The sequence below is a fragment of the Lagopus muta genome, chromosome 6, assembly GCF_023343835.1.
Source record: "Lagopus muta isolate bLagMut1 chromosome 6, bLagMut1 primary, whole genome shotgun sequence".
NCBI classification, from domain to species: Eukaryota; Metazoa; Chordata; class Aves; order Galliformes; family Phasianidae; genus Lagopus; species Lagopus muta.
The window spans coordinates 25,098,245-25,116,551 of NC_064438.1; the positions used below are offsets into that span (position 1 = coordinate 25,098,245).

The 18,307-nt window shown below is 38.0% G+C and overlaps 1 protein-coding gene across 1 annotated transcript in view; it reads right to left on the minus strand.

Annotated features, from left to right (window-relative positions):
• The window catches only part of SPTBN5 (spectrin beta, non-erythrocytic 5), an 88,993-nt gene that overhangs the window by 55,329 nt on the left and 15,357 nt on the right, over positions 1–18,307 (minus strand). Inside the window, exons 12-29 of the mRNA XM_048949249.1 lie at positions 17,337–17,528; positions 16,954–17,106; positions 16,309–16,439; positions 14,975–15,226; positions 14,055–14,342; positions 13,212–13,458; positions 12,199–12,338; positions 10,844–10,943; positions 9,046–9,216; positions 8,789–8,953; positions 7,800–8,026; positions 6,824–7,010; positions 6,159–6,359; positions 5,094–5,210; positions 3,718–3,881; positions 2,606–2,738; positions 1,632–1,777; positions 556–670 (exon numbers count right to left, since the gene is read on the minus strand). Of these exons, the coding sequence (XP_048805206.1) occupies positions 556–670; positions 1,632–1,777; positions 2,606–2,738; positions 3,718–3,881; positions 5,094–5,210; positions 6,159–6,359; positions 6,824–7,010; positions 7,800–8,026; positions 8,789–8,953; positions 9,046–9,216; positions 10,844–10,943; positions 12,199–12,338; positions 13,212–13,458; positions 14,055–14,342; positions 14,975–15,226; positions 16,309–16,439; positions 16,954–17,106; positions 17,337–17,528 (3,129 nt within the window). The remainder of the gene's footprint in view (positions 1–555; positions 671–1,631; positions 1,778–2,605; positions 2,739–3,717; positions 3,882–5,093; positions 5,211–6,158; positions 6,360–6,823; positions 7,011–7,799; positions 8,027–8,788; positions 8,954–9,045; positions 9,217–10,843; positions 10,944–12,198; positions 12,339–13,211; positions 13,459–14,054; positions 14,343–14,974; positions 15,227–16,308; positions 16,440–16,953; positions 17,107–17,336; positions 17,529–18,307) is intronic.

Consider the following 18,307-nt stretch of genomic DNA (forward strand, 5'->3'; position numbering starts at 1 on the left):
ATGAAAGAGAGACCTGAAGAATTTCATTGAGATTTTGCCCTTCTCCCATTTTCATACTGGGAGTATTGCCACTACCTATCACTAGAAATGAAGAAAAGAACTCATTTTTGGCCCAGCTTTTGCACCAGGTTACATAACTATCTGACCCAGGCTTAATTGTCACTGTAAACCACAGGAGAGTTCTCTATTCAGCACATAAGGCTACAGTGGTGTAGAAAGAAGGAAACAATGAGACAGTATAGTTTCTTAGGCTTGAAGACTGAATGAAACATTACTACATGCATTACAATATGAGACAACTTAGTTCAAGCCCTAGTCTACTTGTCTTATCCCTAGCTGTACTCAGTTTCACCAATGGTTCTCATAAGGTGAACAGTCAGGTGTTTAAAAATTACCCAGAATTTTTTGGTTTTACTCAGTTTGAGTAATCGTGTGAGTTTCTTACTGAGATATTTTAGAAGACAGCAGTAAGCATACTGAGAATCATAAGAATACTCCACAGATTAAGCTGAAATTTAAGTTTTCTTTATATAAAATATTTCCAGTGTTTTTTACCTCAATGTGTGCCAGAGCATCTGTCAGATCTTGGTAACACTTGTGAATCACCTCTGCATCTTTCAGCTGCTCACCGCGTAATCTGGTAATTTCTAACAGCTCTTCCCAAGAGTTTCTAAGGAGAAATAGTAAAAAAAAGAACAACACAAAACATGTAAGACATGTAAACTAGGAGTAAAGGAGATTAACAGTCTGAAGAAAGGCTAAGAACAAAACCTCTTTGTACTTTTTCAGTCCTGCCATTAAATTCTGTTGAAGTGATTCTCTGAGGGGTAGGACATCTGTCACCCTACTCTGCCCATGCTCTTCTGTCTGCTCCAGACACTTAAACTGTTGCCCATACATGGGCAAGTTTCTCCAATAAGTCTTTCAGCCTTTACATGCTTCAGAATTTACAACTAAAAGGGGAGAAATAATGGGAAAAAAGACTCCTGGAGGAAGCACATATATGAAGCTTGAATTTAAAGATGAGTATAACTCTTCATCTACATCAATTTTCCTCCCTAAAAGTGCCACATTTATCTGGACATTAAATTAATGACTAAATTGAGTTCTCCCCTGATTTCCACTGCCAGAACTCTGTACTCTGTCCAGCACTATGACTGGCACAGCAGGATTTGGGGGATTGAATCAGACTCCACTAGTCACTGATCCTTCTCTTTCAGGCCAGCTTGGACCAGTGCTAGACAGAAGTGGCTCAGAACATCTTAATAGCTGCAGAGCAGTCATGAGATTCAAGCTAAAAAAATTAGAAGCAATAATTATTCAACTAAATTCCCAGCTCTACAGCTACATAACATTTCTCCAAAGGACAAAGGAAGTTCAATTACCTCTTGCTTGCAAAGAATCTCTGATGCAATTTGCAAAAAAGCAAATCAGCAAGCAGATAATGTCTATATTATAGTAGACTATTTTTAAATGAGGCATGGCAACAGTTCTCTATCAGTGAGAAATACACACATTTTGCAATTAGAGAATTGGGGGACATGCCTTACAATTTTCTAATTTCTTCTTGCTTCCTCCTCAAGAGTGAACTGAAAGGACAAAGCATTACAGAGCCTACACAGGTGTCCTACCTTAGCTCTTTCTGCTTCTGCCGGATTTCACGGGACTCGGAATGACCACTGTTTAGCAAGTTCTCTGCCAGCTGCTGGCAAGTCGTAACTCTTTTCCCAGTTGCTTCCAATTGGTGTCGGAAAGTGTCATACTTAGCACAAAGTTGCTTTTGAAGGGAAAACAACCAAAAAAAAAGTTGTTGACAGTTGTTGCACCTTCTTGGTGTCAGAGTGACAAGTAACAAGCTGACTACAAATGGAGATGGAGAAACTGACAAGGAGGATATCAACAACTGGATTTTACTTCCAAAGACAATGAGGAACTACAGTTTGTCAGCAAAATATGAGGTCTGTGATGCAGATACAAGGCAGAAGCATGATTACCGAGGATAGAACATACATTTTCAATGTACAGTGAATTGCAATTATTAAAACATTATGTTTTTACTTTAGGAATATAAATCTTTATTGAGTATTATAACTCAATAACGCAGTCTGAGTTTAAAATTTAGGACACAACATATTTTGAAATAAATGTTAAAAATAAAGATTTTGAATGGCTATTGATTTCTAATGTGCTGACTTTATAATAATTTCTATACCACGCGAAAAGATATGGCTGTAATGTCCCTACATAAATGTTCCTTCACAAATGCTGAAAATAAACCACATTGAAATATCTAGCTATAAAAAATAGATGGGAGATTCTCTTTGAGTATCTGAAAGCTTAATTACTTCAGCATGCAGCTGCTTCATGCAGCTCAGGCCCCATGGTAACATGATGCAAAAGTCCAGCAATGCTGTCTGCCTGACATCACTAGTCAATCATTTCTGCCCACCCTTGATTCTTTTCTATTCCTATTTCCCAGTGATTCATGCTTTCAATACGCTTTTCATCTTCATCTTCCAAGTTTTCATGAACAATCTTGGAATCTTTTTACAGTCTGACAGCACACAATTTGGTTGGTTTTTGATTGGTTACTCAAAAAACTCACCAATACATGCTCGTAATCATTTCCATAGTCTTCAGAGCTGGCTGCTTGTTTCTGCTGAGCCATCCAGTCCTGCAGATCCTCGTATTCTCGTAAGAACTCATGCAAAACAAGAGTCTCATCCAGCTTCTTTCCTCTGTTGCAAGGAGCAGATAAGAAAATACAATTAGAATAAAGGAGTTCAAGAGAAGGGTAATTAATAACTTTCTTCTTACTACTCCCTCCGGACTCTCCTCATCAAGATTCATTGTCCTTAATATAAGAGCTGATTTTATTTCTCAGGACTGGAAATAATGTTTATAAGATGACAGCTGTCATCAAGTCAGACTCACTGATTGAAGTTTTCAGAAAAGCACAGTAACTGAGCTTTCTCCCTGTTTTGTTTCATTTGTTTGTTTTTAAGTGAGAACATTTTCTGTGTGATTTTTTTGAGGAGATAAAACCTAAACTGTTCAAATGGGCATTTGTTCTTTCCCAACAACAGGCTAGAAGTATCTAAAAATCCTGAGTAAAAGCAAACTGTCTTCTTGTAACTCACTACTGTTTTAATAGGAGAAAGGAAGTGAAAAGTATATGTCTTATTCAAGGACAGAAGCCTTCTTATAGTAGCAGTGGCACTGGCCATAAAGATAAGCATAATATCAATTGCTTTCCTTCTTCTATGTTACAAATAAAGTCATTTTCTAGTAGTTTTCAGTAAGGAAAAAAATTTCTAAAACAAGGCTTACCCCTCCCTTACCCTTCTAATATCATATTCCAGATAACAGGAAGAAAAGACAGAATCTTGGATCTCAAATTGTTTTACAGGAGGATGATGAAGGGTGAAGAGGAAATTTGGTAGCTTTGAATTCCTTCAGCAAAATGTAGAGGCTTCATGTAACAATAATAAAATGCCCATAGGTGTACAGAATTCAAATATAGAAACAAGCAATTTCCTAAATACAATTAAAAATAGGGGACATTATGGATGTGGTAAAAATTGTAGTGAGGTAACTGGAGATGCCTTTGATTGACTTATTTGAGTCAAAGCATAGTCAGCTAGGCTTTGGATCAAACAGTATCCACGGGGCAATTTAGACTAGAGTCAGCTAAGATGGATATTTTCTAGTTCATACCTTTTTGCTGCTAGTTCCTGCAACTCACGGAGTCTTGAGTGAACTTGTTCCCTTGGTGCATCAACCTCAACATACTGGATGGAACCCACAGCTGGAAGATTTTGGACACTTTCATTTCGTTCTTTAATCAGATCTTGGTAAACAGCAATCTCATGCTCCAGCACCTGTCAAAGGAAAGAGCAGAATGAGAGCAGATTTTCCAAGACTTTCACTATTTCAGCTTTTGCGCCAGACTATACTGGAATCAATGGAGACATTAAAAGAGGAGAAGAGGTTTCTGAAAGCATGTGATATTTCCAGGACTTGATCAGTTTCAGGCTATTTTGCTATTTTCTCTCTCTCTTTTTGTTTTTTTAAACTACATATATAATATCAAACAAGTTAGTTAGATGGATTAGAAATTTCGGATATGGTTAATCAGAGATAAGTATAAGTATTCCTGGAATAATACAAAATATTTATCTTTGATTCTAGGAAAAACATAAAACTTCTTCATTTATCTGTTGAGACTGAAAAACAGATATCAGATCATAGTTTTGGCCTCAAAAAATAAGATGAGAACATTCCTCATTCTCCTATCTTGCCAAACTAAATTTTTTTTTCAACCAGAGTAGGAAACTACATCCACCTTTTCTGTCTGTCTAATCATATGTGGACATATGTTGATTTGAGCTATCTTTTTGATGATTGGACACTTAAGTATCAAGGAAACAGAACATTTTTAAAAAGAAAGGCAGATCAAAAGATTCTGCCAGCCCACAGAATTTGAGGAGAGATTCCTTGACCTCCTCTGCTACTCTCAGATAGATGAAGTAGAAAAAAGAATTGAGTGATTTAAGAGCAGTAGAGAAGAAATATTTTTTCTACCTACAAATCCGAAAAGTAATCTCAAAGTTGCTGGTTTGTGTAAACAGAATCAAACTCAAGACTCTGCTGCCATGAAAGCTACAGATTCATTGCGGCTTTCCTAAGGGGTTAAAAGCACTCCCAATAATGAACAGAAAACCTCTGATTTTTTCACAACTTTTAATAGTTTCAAAATCTTGCCTCGCAAACATGTTTTCATGCTAAGAATATTTGTAGAAGTCAATCGAGACCATTTCAGATGTTAGAGTGCATGGTGTTAGTCACTAAAGTACTTCTTGCAGCCTGGTATATTACACCCTTTACTCTCAGACTCAGAGCATGACATGCAAACAAAGAAGATCCTAGCTTTGTAAAAAAAAAATTGCTGATGGATCATAAATTCAAATATTATGGCAGTCATTCCTTCCTGAAGCAACATAGCAACTCAATTCCTTAACTTAATCATAGATGCAAACTTTGAATATCTTTTATTTAATTTTTCAAGAATTACTAAAAAGTTTCTGAAATACCTTATGTTTCTTGAGGAGTTTGAGTGTTCCATCTTCATCCTTACCATAGTCGTTGCTCATCACAAGTGGACGCTTTTCTGCTATCCAAGCCTCCAGGTCTGAAGTATTCATTAGAAACTATCAGTTAAAAATAAGGTCAATTAATGTCTGTGTCAACTTCCATAATACTCCTGTAATTCTTTTGACCTAATAAATTTGAAGCAAAGGGTGCATTATAAGGTCTACTGCAATATCACACTGAAAAACTAATAAAGACTATTTAATCTTAAGGACTACTATTCCACATGACCAGACTAACTTGCAGGAATCTTAGAAGAAGCTGGGTGTGTTTCCTGATAAGAAATGAACCCAAGAGACTTCATTAGCTTTGCCAAATCCCTGGAAAAAATGCTTTCTAAATGGCGTTTAATTTATAGAATCCTTATATAAATTTGAACATACTATGAGGATTTTATACATACTGTTGCTTTTTCAAATCATATGAAGGAGGCCACAGATTTAAGACATCAGTGCAAAATAACTGAGGTCTTATTCAAGCACCAAAGCTATGGTGATTAATTTCTGAGAAATTCAAACCACCTATAAAGATCAGGCTTCATAAAGCCTACAGTATGGACAGGTGTTTACACATTTGGAGGAAACAAGATCCAGATGATTAAATTTTCCACAGCACATACTTTAGGTGGACCTACGAGCGTTGTGCAAATATTGTTATGTCTAAAAATCTACCTATGCCATCTGAGTGACTGCACTCTAAATGACCCACTAAAGACTGGATACATTTGGGACTATCCAGATGCACACTTGCCTGTAATTTTTTTCTAAGGAGGCTAAAATTATGTTCCATTATCTTGTTGAAGTAATAGGGTCAAAAGTCCTAACTTGCTTTAAGTGGAATGGCTTGATCAGTCTCTCAGTATTATTTTGTTGAGTCTGGCTCCATGAGTCTGAGCTCAAGTGAATTCCAAGACTATTAAAGGGAGAGATTTAAGTTGTTTTGTTGTTCACTTAAAATCTTTGATCCTCTTGTTTGCCTGAAAAAGCTACTATGGGAGAAATTTGTACCTCTTGGAAAGCAACTGAGTGCTGCAGCTGCTTCATCCTTTCTTCACAGGCTCTCTCCAGGCCCTGCCAGGCAGTCACAAGCTCCTGGCATTTCTCATTTATTTTCTGTGCTGATGGGTGCTGGCTTTCAATCATTGTCCTTCCTTTATCCAGAACCCGCTGGACTTGCTGTTTGTGGGCATTCACCTCTGCCTGAAATTCCTGTGGATGAGAAAAAAGAAAAATGAGGAAGAAAGGAAGGATACGTGAAGAAAAAGAAGTGAAGTGCAGTAAGTACAGAACTAAGATAGTATGAGAACATGAGAGTCAAAATATTTTACCCAGACCACTGCAGAAAGCAAAAACTTAGTTTTTCTATTTAATATGAAGTACACTAGCTTTTTCCACTTCTAATGGGAAGAGCTATTATCTTTCTCAGAATAAGAATATTGTAAAACATGGAAAATTTTGCAGCTCCTACAGGAATTCCTTGTTTGCTCTGGAAATCACACTACTCTGCTCACTTGTCTCAGTGTGCTGGAATCATATTTCAATTACTACTGCACTACATTTTTCTTGTAACAGCCTCCCCAGAGGTAAAGGAGAATTATGCAGGTACTGGTTTGCAGGCTGTGGTGATGTGCAGCGTGCCAACAAGCTATCATAAGCTTGATGAAAGGAGATACCTTGTGCTTTTGCAACAAACTTTGAGCTACATCCAAGGACTTCCCACAGTTGGTGGAATTGGCAATAGGTAACCGCTCATTAATCCAGTTCAGCTCCATGTCATGGTAATGGTAGAACTCATAAAGATCCACTGCAGCTTCCAGCAGCTTACGCCTCTCACCAAGAGGTGCTTGCAAAGACTCAAACCTAGGGATCATCCATTAAAACATGTTAAACAAAGCTTTACCCCAATCCTGCCAAGGGAATTAGTCTATGATATCACAATCATGATTACAGAACACTGGATACTTCTGTGCAATTAAAATTCAAAGGTTAGTGTTGGCTGTGTATACAAGAACTCCAGAAGGTTACTGAAGGCAAGTATGGAAGGGATTTGAGCAGGCCATGGAAGTGGAAATAAAGCTTTATGAAGCTGTGATTCTCACAAGCCTTGGTCATAATACAGCCTGGCACAGATCATGCCTGCTGCAATAGATAGTGCCAGTGCTCAGTTAATAACTCTGATGTAATAACTGTGATGAAAGGAGAATACAGTCTTACAACACCTCACTTTCCAGACATTTAAGTAATGCTGCTTGGAGATGAAAAAAAGAATTTTGATCAACTTTTAATTTAGACTAAAAACAATAAATGCGAGAAGAGGAGAAAAAACAGTTTTTCACTTTTGAAGCCAAAGGCTTGTCCTGTGATGTTTTAAGGAAGTTAGCTGCTACTAAATATTGATCACTGCACATTTTAGCAAGCAACTGGATGACCTATGGGTAACCAAAGGACCAGAGTAGGGAGTGCAGCAGGCAAGAAGCAAATTCCAGTAACAGATGTTGAAGTCTATTGTCCAGCAGCTGTGCAGTTATAGACCAAAGCATGGTTGTAGCACAACTAACAGGATAAGTCATTCCTGAATATGAGTCCAAAGTGGAACAAAAAATGTGATATGACATAAGGAGTGGAAATAAAAAGAGAGTGATACCTCACCTTTTTAGGTATTTTTGCGTTTCATCCAGAATTCTCTGGGAGTCAAAGTGATTGGCAGCCATTTTCATTGCATGAGACACAATAGAGTTCATCTTCTCTGCCAGCTCGTGTGTCTCATTTTCCAGCTGTCTGTGCTGCTTGAGTAGATCGCGGCTGGAGCGCAAATCACGGCCTGTCTCTGCTTCCTGAAGAACCTTCTCGATTTTCTCTATCTTCTTTTTGGCATCCTATAGGGGAAGGATCACTGCATGCTCCTACTGACCTTGAAACATTTTCTTTCACTCAGCTCCTCTCAAGACAGCTTGTTGGATACAGTATTTAAATCCCTACCTTATTTTTTTGGTAACACCATGGACAGGTGGCCTTAGGAGGCATCTCCTGGGAATATTTTACTTTGCTCTCCATTCTGGTGTACTTTTCATTCTGAGCTACTAAAGTACATGACTACAAAATCATCTATTTGAACTGTCTTCAGATACAAATAAATCTCCAATGGCTTCAAAGCTTAGCATTTAAATTCAATACAACTGCAGTTTAATTAAACATTAATACCTGGAAACAGCTTCAGAGCATATTTTTCCTCTCACAAAATTTGCCTGAATTACTTTTTGAATATAACACTGTGCCTCAAACCTCCATACTGACTCCAAGCTGGCATGTGTTTTTGTACAATCTTGGGCCCTGCAGAGAGATTTGATTGGTTTCTTAGTCTGGGATAACCAGATGTAGTGCTGAGCTTGAGTTCAGTAGCATTACATCTTGGTGATGGCACTGTTATCCTCCTTATAGCTTTGGAGTGAACTTGGTTAGCCTTACACTGGCTTTTCTCTCCTGAGATTGTTGAAAGTGATCTGCCTTGTGTCAAAACACCTTAAAACATGCTTTTATTTGCAGAATATCCTGCTCTTTTTTTCAATGAACATTTTTTATCAGCAGAGTAACCAGGTACCTGTGCTAGCCCTCCCCTCTGCACCCCACCACCTCCTGACCTGCAGCAGTTCCATGAGCTGTTCTTGCTGCCCGGCTTGTCTTAGCTTGTCACCTCGCTCTATCATCTTCCCATACAGTTCCTTCCACTTCTTCTCTAGCTCTGCCATCTTCTTTTGGACAGAAGACGCAGCATAATGGTCATCTTGAATCAGCTGATTTCCTTTCTGGAAAAACACAGCACAACACATTTTTGTATTAGATCAAGGTCATGAAGTTTGGGAACAGGTGGAACACTTTGTTTCAAAAACGTCTTCACCTTTATCAGTGTTGCAAAGTGCTTCTCATTAGCCATCATTTCCTTCTCAGCGGCCTCATGCCACTTCAGTTTGCGTAGAACATTTGTTGGATCGCGATAGGATTCATCAGATGCAATCTTGTATTTCTCTTCCATCCATATCAAAAGCTCAGCAGCATCACGGTTGAACTCCTTACAGAAACAGACAGGATTAAATAGATTTAAATTCTAGTTTGGCATGGATTTTTGGTCCGTTCTTGCCACTAGTATGAAGTCCTGTTTTTTTTTCCCAAGAGTTAGGAGAAGTATTATATTCTCATAAGAAAGCTGTTCTGTATAATCAACACTTCTAATTAAGAAGTTATGATAGCGAATTGTTGTTCTTAAGTTCTGAGAGTAGTATCTTCTAGTCTCTTTTTTACCACAGTTACTAATCTATTGAATGCTATGGAAAGCAAGAGCTTGCATTTTTGACAGACTATTTTAACCACATGTGGTCCAACCCTCCAGTGCAACTTTGTGTCTCAGCACTTGAAACTAAATTCTTGCCAAAGTACAACTAATGATAATTATTGTATACAGTCAGCATAAGGTGGTGTGTCCCAGTTATGCACTGTATGTTTTTGGTAGATGTTTCCATGCAGGGCACCTTAGAGGAAAAAATAATAATTATACTTAACATCTATACATTTATTCATAAACATTCTCAGTAAAAAAACGTAGCAAATGGAATCCAAGGGTGTAGAGTGAAGTTGCAAAATTTGCATCTACAGCAGAAAGATGGGATGAAGTGTCTTGGAAAATCAAATTCCCTAGGCAAACTCCTTTGTATATATAGCAAATAACAGTATTAAACTTGACCAAAAAAAAAACAAACAAACAAAAAAAAAACTTCTCCTGACTGATGCTACTATAACACAGAATTCCAACTATACTGCAGAATGATTGACTGCATTAAGCACAAGAGAACAAGCATAGGTAACACCGCAGTAGCAGAAGCTGGCTTCATCTCTCTGAAGACAAACTGTCACTAGGAATTTGGGAAGTGGGTAAGATGTTATCTATTAATGGTTATGAAGCACCACTATCTTTAAATAGTACAGAATCATAGAGTACCACAAGTTGGAAGGAATCCATAAGGATCATCGAGTCCAACTTCAAATTTTATTATGAAGTAAGAAAAGAAGCCTGTTTCTGCAAGTTGCTTGGTCTAGAAATATGTTTCCCTAAGAAGATGAATGAGCTTCATTCCATCTGCAAGGGTAATCTAATTTCTGAAAAGCCCCTTCAAATACGAGTATTGTCCCTTCCAGGTTTAGCAAGAGAACTTTCATTAAAACTTCTGCAAGAAGATCTAAGCTAGTTGTTTCATTATGTTGGCAGCCCACTACAAATTAAGCTAAATGCACTGTAGCTTTTAAAACATTTTTAAAAAGTCTTAATAAAAAAAGTTAGAATGTATAAGGTATCCTTCCTAATTATGTTAATCTAGAGTGAAAGGTTAATTTGGGCCAAATGATTAACACTCAGAAAAATAGTAATGAGCAGAACAAACTTATCCAGTATACAGAACTTTCTGTTGATATTTTTCATTTGATCTCTCAATTTTTGGCTTTTAGTTTTGCTATGGTTATAGTTTAGTAAGATATAACCCCTACACATCACCTTCTCCTTGGAAAGTGACATTTTCTGTCTCACAGTCAAAGGGAAAGTGGAAAGTGAGCTGTAGTAAAAACGTTTGAGATGTGTCCCATACAAAGACAAACAGTAAGCTTACTTCACAGCTGCTTGACTAAATCTGCACATTCTGTCATTTTACCTGCAGCTGCAGGGAATCCAGTAATCTCTGTTTTCTCTTGGAATTGCTTTCCATCAGCCGTTCCCATCTTTGCCGAAGTGTAGCCATTCTCTCTTTAATACTACCAATAAAAAGAGTAAGTTCAATGTTGTAATGATCATATGGCTCCACGATTCTTTAGTACACATTAGCATCATATGATTGCAATTTAGTTCACACATTTGTTGATGGAAGGGATATACAGCCCTGTCCTACGACCTTGTGTGGCTAATCTGAAAACCAGATACTGCTTTCTAGCTACCTTTTCCTTTTCTATAGCTGTGTTCCATTAGTGAATTGCAGTCATGTATGTTTGACTAAAACACCTAGGCCTTTATTCTACCCAAATATTCCACCATAGACAGTAATTTTATCTGTGATACAAGTACAGTGAGGCTCTGGAATAGCCCTATAATGGTAGTAGAGCTGGCAAGATACCTGGTTTTAAGAGTAGTTTTATGAATTTGTGGAGGAAATTTTCAAGATGTTATCATTTGTGATGACAAATCATGGACCATTTGACCCAAGATATCCATTCTGAACCTATATTTCTGATTTTTATTTATGCAGAGGTCCTCTTACTGGACTCCAGTGAATTTATAAATGACACTTCAGCTTCCACTACAATATGAAGCTGTTCCTGATGTGTTATTATTTCCTAACAAAGTTTTAAATAACTTTTTAACAGCAAATATATTAGTTCTAATACATGATACTGGTAAGTGAGAGAAAATTTTAATTATGCAGACATTTAATGTATTTATTCATGTATTTATGTTAAAAAGGTTTTAATACTACTAGTTTATAATAAATTATTATTCTAGTGTTCTGTAAAATGCCATTTTTAACCTAACTCATTACACTCACTTGTCCTGAGAGCATAGGATGTTTGTATCTTTTTGAAAAATACCCTTTTCTCTACCCTATTTTAAGGGATCACAGCCTGGAATCATATCAATGTTTTGGGCTGGAAGATCATCTGGTTCCAACTCCCCCCAGGGACAAGTCCCACTAGACCAAGTTGCTTAAAGACCCTTCTATCCTGACCTTGAACATCTCTGAGGGTGGAGCATTGATGACTTTTCTAGGCAATCTGTAACAGTGCTTCACCACCCTCATTGTAAATAACTGCTTCCTGATATGTAATCTAAATCTACCCTCTTTTCTACTTTCAATCTGTTACCCCTTATCCTTAGAGATCAACTGAATCCTGCCTGAGAGAAAAGATTTTAATGTTGATCCGATTGTTTAACAACACTAAATGCTTCCAGTGGAATTACTGTTTTTTCTACCTCCCCTTTTGAACAAAAAGGAGGAGGGAGGGAGTCTGCACTTACGTGTGTGATGCAAAGTGCCCACTTTCTATCAGGTCTGTCCCATTTTCATTAAATGCTTCAATTCGTCTCTTTAGCACCATTAGCAGTTGTTCAAATTCCTGATGTTGCTTCTGCAGGCTTCGAACAGCATCTACATGATCCTGCATTTAAGAAAGAAAATTTGATCAAGTATTTCATTGGCTGTATGCTTTTCCTGTAGCAATGAAAAAAATACTTGTCCTTACTTTCCCTCTTCTCTTTCAGAGATAGACACGTTACATTTAGCAATGGAATTATGCATAATACACTGTGTGTATATACAGCCTATAAATAAGCAATAGATATGCTAAGACTTGTGACATATCTGTTTAACCTGTCATATGTTTGTTCCTACGTTATGGTTCCATTTCCACTTTTTAAGAAAATCTGTATTCTGCATCTGGGCTACTATATCCATAATAAGCACATCTGTATTCCATTTAGTTAGTCCCAAAATAACAAACTCTTTCAACTGAAAATATAAAAGGTATCTTCGTCCTTTAATGATCTCGTGAATATTGTCTACATTTGTTGTTTGTTTTTTTTTTTTGTTCCCCTTCATTGCTTTAACATTTTTAAAATATTCAATGAAAAGGAAAAAAAAAAAAAAAAAGAATTTATTTAAGCTCAGGTTTCTATTTCAATGAAAAAATATTAATTATGTTTAAGCCTCAAAACCTTTTTTATTTTTTTTAATTTTAATTTTTTGGTTTTTTTGCATTAGACACCCAGTTTGTGACTCAGTTGTATCTAAATCATCTGTCACGCAAACACAGCAACAAATCACAACTCTAGTTGCTTTCTGAAATGCTTTTGTGCCAAGCCTAATTTTCATTATGAGTAAGGACATAAGAACACAAATAAAAAACTGACAGTCTAGTTTCAAAGTTTGAAGATACCATGGCTATAAGAATGAGGAAGTTGGACTAATTAAGAAAAATGTGTGACTACCTGGATGTGAAGCAGAAAGAAACAAGATCAGCTGCTGTACGTACCCCAAGGTCATCACCCCGGAGAAAAGCCTCATGGCTAGAAAGGGCAGCATTGATACGGTCTCCCTCCCTGTTGAACTTCTGTAATTCCAAGCCATCCTGCAGCTTTTTCCATCGGTGTTCCCACATATTTTCCAGCTCTTTGTTCTCCTGGGCAAGCCTCTCCACAGACAGGTGAACATCTCTGGTCCTACTGTTACTGGGTTGGTTTTGGATTACTTTATGCCCAAGCTCCTCTAGCTGCACAAATCTTCCCAGAGAATGAAAATTAAGACCTTAGTGCATGTGAATATATTAATTATCTTATACAGTACACAGCAGTAAACACTAAGCTGCCCTCCCTCCCTCTTGCTCTTTCCCTACTAGCCATTGTTGTACACTACGCATTGCATGTAGTTGTTTGCTCAGGGATACAGGCTGAGGTGGTAGGTAAGATTTCTGTATAAGTCACCATGCAAGTAGACTTTCCCATTAAACGAGCAAGAAGGGCCAACATTATGTCTAGAACTCTATAATGCTGCAGAACAATAGGACTGAAAACCATGGCATCTGAAAACATAAAGCATAGGAAGGGAAGAAGTAAGGGAAGTGAAAGTGCAGGTGGCATTATTCAAGTGTCAAGAGAGCTTGTGAAAATCTACTCCAATAGACATGTCTTAACATCAGTGCAAGAATGCAACAGCTAACTGGATTTTGCATTCAGCAGTTTTATTTTGACTCTAAATTCCACAAGCATTTAAATAAACAGCATAACTTTCATGCATAATTTATATACACAATACATGTTTCATCTTCATCTTCATGGTGTTGTTGAAATATCATCCCATTCTGCTCAGCCCAGCCTACCTTTCCTTCTGAGACCTTATTTCTTTCAGAAGGTCCTGATGTTCCCTCAGCAGTTGCTCTGCAGAAGCCACGTCCACACCCATTTCTTCACTTCTCAGCTTCTCCCTGATGCCTTCTGCCCACAGCAGGAGCCTGCGGCTGTCTTGCAGGAAGGACTGTTGATTTTGGGCCTGCTGCAGAAGGTCACGCTTCCTTTGGGTCTCCAACTTGAGGTTTACCAGAAGCCTCTCCATGTACTCCACCTGCTCCGTGATGGCCTTGCTCTCTGCAGGGTTGGTGTCCTTAATACTAGAACACAAAAAATTGGAAGAACAGCTTCAGAAATTTGAAGCTTGAACCAATGCCCTTTAAAAGTAATAAATTTGGATATTTACACTTTTGTTAAAAAGAAGGTCAGATAAGGCACCAAATACTCCAAACTAGCAAAAAACATCTGCGTGAAAACACTGTACCACAGAAAATGCACTTTAAAGACTCTTTAAAGACTGATAACATTCCTGTGGTTCAGTTATATATATACATCATGAAAGTACAGAAGACTCAAAGAACTGAAAAGCTTTACAATTTCAAATTCAAACTGTAGTGCACAATTGCCAGCTATTCTTCCTTCATCTTTGTTTCCCCTGATGATCCTCTTTCAGTTCCCAAATTATACCTATTTCAAAATGTGCAAGTAAATCCCATTAGTACAGGTAACTTGATAAAGTCACAGTCTTGCTGTATTTACACATTCTTTCCACAGCAGCAAAGCCACTTCACCAGGCATACTCAAGAGAGAGGACCTCAATCCAATGGGCAAGTTGGTTCCTCAAGCAGCTAAAAAGATACTTCAAGGGAAATTTCAAAGACTGCTCATTCTCTTTACAATGTCATCTTAGACAATTTGTATAGAATACGAAAACAAAGAGCAGGCTCCTTACGATTTTGCAACACTCCTCAAGTATTCAATTTTCCTCTCCATCACTAGGACTTCTCTCTCAACTGCAGACAGTTTGCGCTTGTCAGACTCCAGCCCAGCAGGTAAGTTCCCTGGTTCCAGATCCCTGAGCTGGCCCATCTTGTCTTGCAGTAGCACTTCTATACTCTGGCAGTCCTCAAGAAATGTCCTCACATCAGCCACTCCGATCAGTTCTGCGCCCTTCTCCTCCTTCAGAGATTCCATGTGTTCCCACCTTGGAGGGAGAGAGAACACAATTACTTGCACGTAGCCTCAGTCACTACCCCAGAACTTGCCTTCACCTAAAAAATAGATTCAAATTATAGCCTTTGTTATACAGATTTTTAGCAAGCGTGAGATTTGTTTCTGGGATTTCAGTGGACTGAGGAGAAAGCCAGTACTTCAACCTCAAAGTTCATCTCAGTGACATCTCAAACAAGTGAATCTAGCTCAGGTGATCAAAAACCCTAAACAGAATGTAAATAAACAACACTGGTCAAACTGAGACCCAGCAGTGCCTCACAGTTCCAGCTGGGTAGTTTACGAGAACACAAATACAACAGGTACCGAGCTACTTGGTGAAGTCAAATAGGATTTTGTGTTCCTCAACGGCATCCTCACCCTAAGCAATATCTCACTGCGAGGGCATTGCAAAGTCCTGGAAGCAAGATATCAGGCACAGGGCAGCTAGTGCAGCCCAGGGCTACCCCATTCCTGCTAATGACAGTAGGGACTGTTGGGACTCATGTTTAATGCTAGTTACCATCCTGGGTCTTTCCTGTTCAATTCCCTATGGGACTAGCCTTGCCTGCCAAGGCCTCTCACCTTAGCTCCCAGTTCCCCATTCCATACAGGACAGCAAGCTCTTGCTGCACTATGGCAATCAGCTCAGGTTGGCTGAACCTGCCCCCTCCAACATCCCTATGAAAACCCCAAGCTTTGGGAGTTGCCAAGTCTGACCTCAGCCCTTGGGAGCTTCTCTTATGAGAGACTGTGCAAGGGGTTGGCCTAAAGTGCAGTCCTGCTGCATCACAGTCCTGCCTCAGCCCAGCCACGGTCCCTGCTGAATGTGTCCTGGACCCCTGCTGACCCCAGAGAGCAGCCCCTGCCACTTTGTACCATTCTGTGTCTGGTGGTGACTGCTGCAACTCGAAAGAGTGAACTTCAAGTACATTTAAAATCCTCCCCTCATCCAAATTCTGGGATTTAATAATTTATCAGGCTTAAATTCAGTGTAGTTCAAATCAGGCATGCAAAGATCAACTCTCCAATGGCCATCACAAAAAGTATTCTCTATTTTACCAGTAGCGCCTTTACCTGGCATTGATTTCTTCCAGCCAAATCTGGATCTCAGTGTATCTGCCAGGACTGTTCTTTCCAAATTTAGTAGCTAAGCTTTCAATTTCTCCCAGCTGGCCTTTCCCTGCAGCCAGTTCTGTTAAAAAACTCTAAAATAGAAAAGATACAAGAATGCAGAACTTGAGATTTTTCCAGTTCTATGGATGCTGTTCTTGATATTTTCCATATACATTCATTTTCCACTTTGTCAGGTGACTTCTGTACCTTGCTGTTCATCTTCCTGCCCGCTGACACAATACAGACCTGCACCCTCAGTTCCCCTATATTCAAGATCTCTCCTGGTGTACAAACTATGCCTACGCATATGCCCAACTCCATAGGGATACAAGTGCCTTTTTTCTTTAAGTGCCATAACATATACCACAAAAAGAATCCTTTCATATCCCAATATTTGTACCATAATATCACATCCACAGAAGTTAAACGGACATCAGATTCAGTAAGGTTGGCATAGTTTATACCAAAGAAGTATCTGATTTACGCAGAGTACCATACATTGCAATGAATGAAAAATGCTCAAAAACTTAGTTACTCAACTTTTTCCATTCTCCCAAGGTCAGTCTGATTTAAAATGCATCATTTATAAGTAGGGAAAGAGGATACCTGATATTTTTGTTGCATGACTTCCACGTTGTCCGCTTGAGGCTGAAGAGTCCGAAAAATGTTCTCCTTTTCTCTCATCCATGACTGAAATGCTTCACAGGAGCTACAGAAGCGGTAATATCCAATCATCTCCTCCAAAGCTTTTTTTCTGTCCTGTAAAACAGATGAAGAATTTTGTTGCTGTAATAACTACCTTGCTTTTTGAGGGAAAAACATCCTTTCATTTAAATTAACTAAAATACATGGATGGTAGCTTGGTAGTTTTGCCAGGTACTGCTGATAGAGAACACACTATATTACCTTGAGCTCAAAATATTTCTCCCCAGAGCAACATTGATTCAAAAGCATAAGAGAAGCACAAAACATGAATGGAGATATTGTACCTCAGCCATGCTCTGTAGGTTTTCATAAAGTGAGTCTATTTCATCTTGGGTCTTCCAAATGTTCTCTGGAACAAAATGAACATCTAAACCAGAGCTTCCAGGAAGTGCAGATTCAGAGGTAGTCCAGGTTCGACTGAACGGTAGCTTAGTTGTCTTTTGATTTAAGTCACTTGGGGCTTCTATCTTCACCATCTGTTGTGCAAAATTTAACAGAATCAGAGGATTAATATTTCTAATTTGAATAAAAATTTTACATATACAGAAAATTTGGACTTACCACTTCAAATCACTACATTCTGACCCTCTAACAAAATGCTTCCAGGATTTTTTTGATTTTATTTCCTTTTTAATTTATATTAAAATAGTCAACAAACTAACCAAAAAACGCTTCATTTACATTGAATGAAGAGGTTTTATTTAGCTCAGTTTAAAATACTTTGATTCACTAAAAGTTCTCATTTTGTGCCAACATCAGTGTCCAGTTTTCTTAATTTCTAAAACTGCTAACAAACCACAGAATGTGCAACCTAGTGCAGATTTTTTATATCATTTTTGAAGCCAGTTTAAATGAATACTGTTATGAGAATCAAGAGTGACAAAAATTTGTGAAGAATAGCAGAAGAAAATAATACACATAAGCATATTTTAGCATTTCACAGAACCCTGAGATAGGCTAAAAGTGGCCATTGCTATCTAAATATTTGATTTCATCCTAATTCAGCATTCCTCCTGAATAATTCTAATTGAAAAAAAAAAAAAGCTCTTTTTTAGACAACTTGGAATATTGTGTTTGGGTAAAATAAAAATATATCATTCAAAAACATTTCATTTTCATATAATTTCCATAGTATAATGCTACAAAGCTATGACAGAAGATATAATTTTAAAACATAGCCTACTCTATTCTGAAGTGCACGGATTCAAACTTTACAAAAGATTTAGTTCACTTTGTTTGCAAATTAAAATTCTAT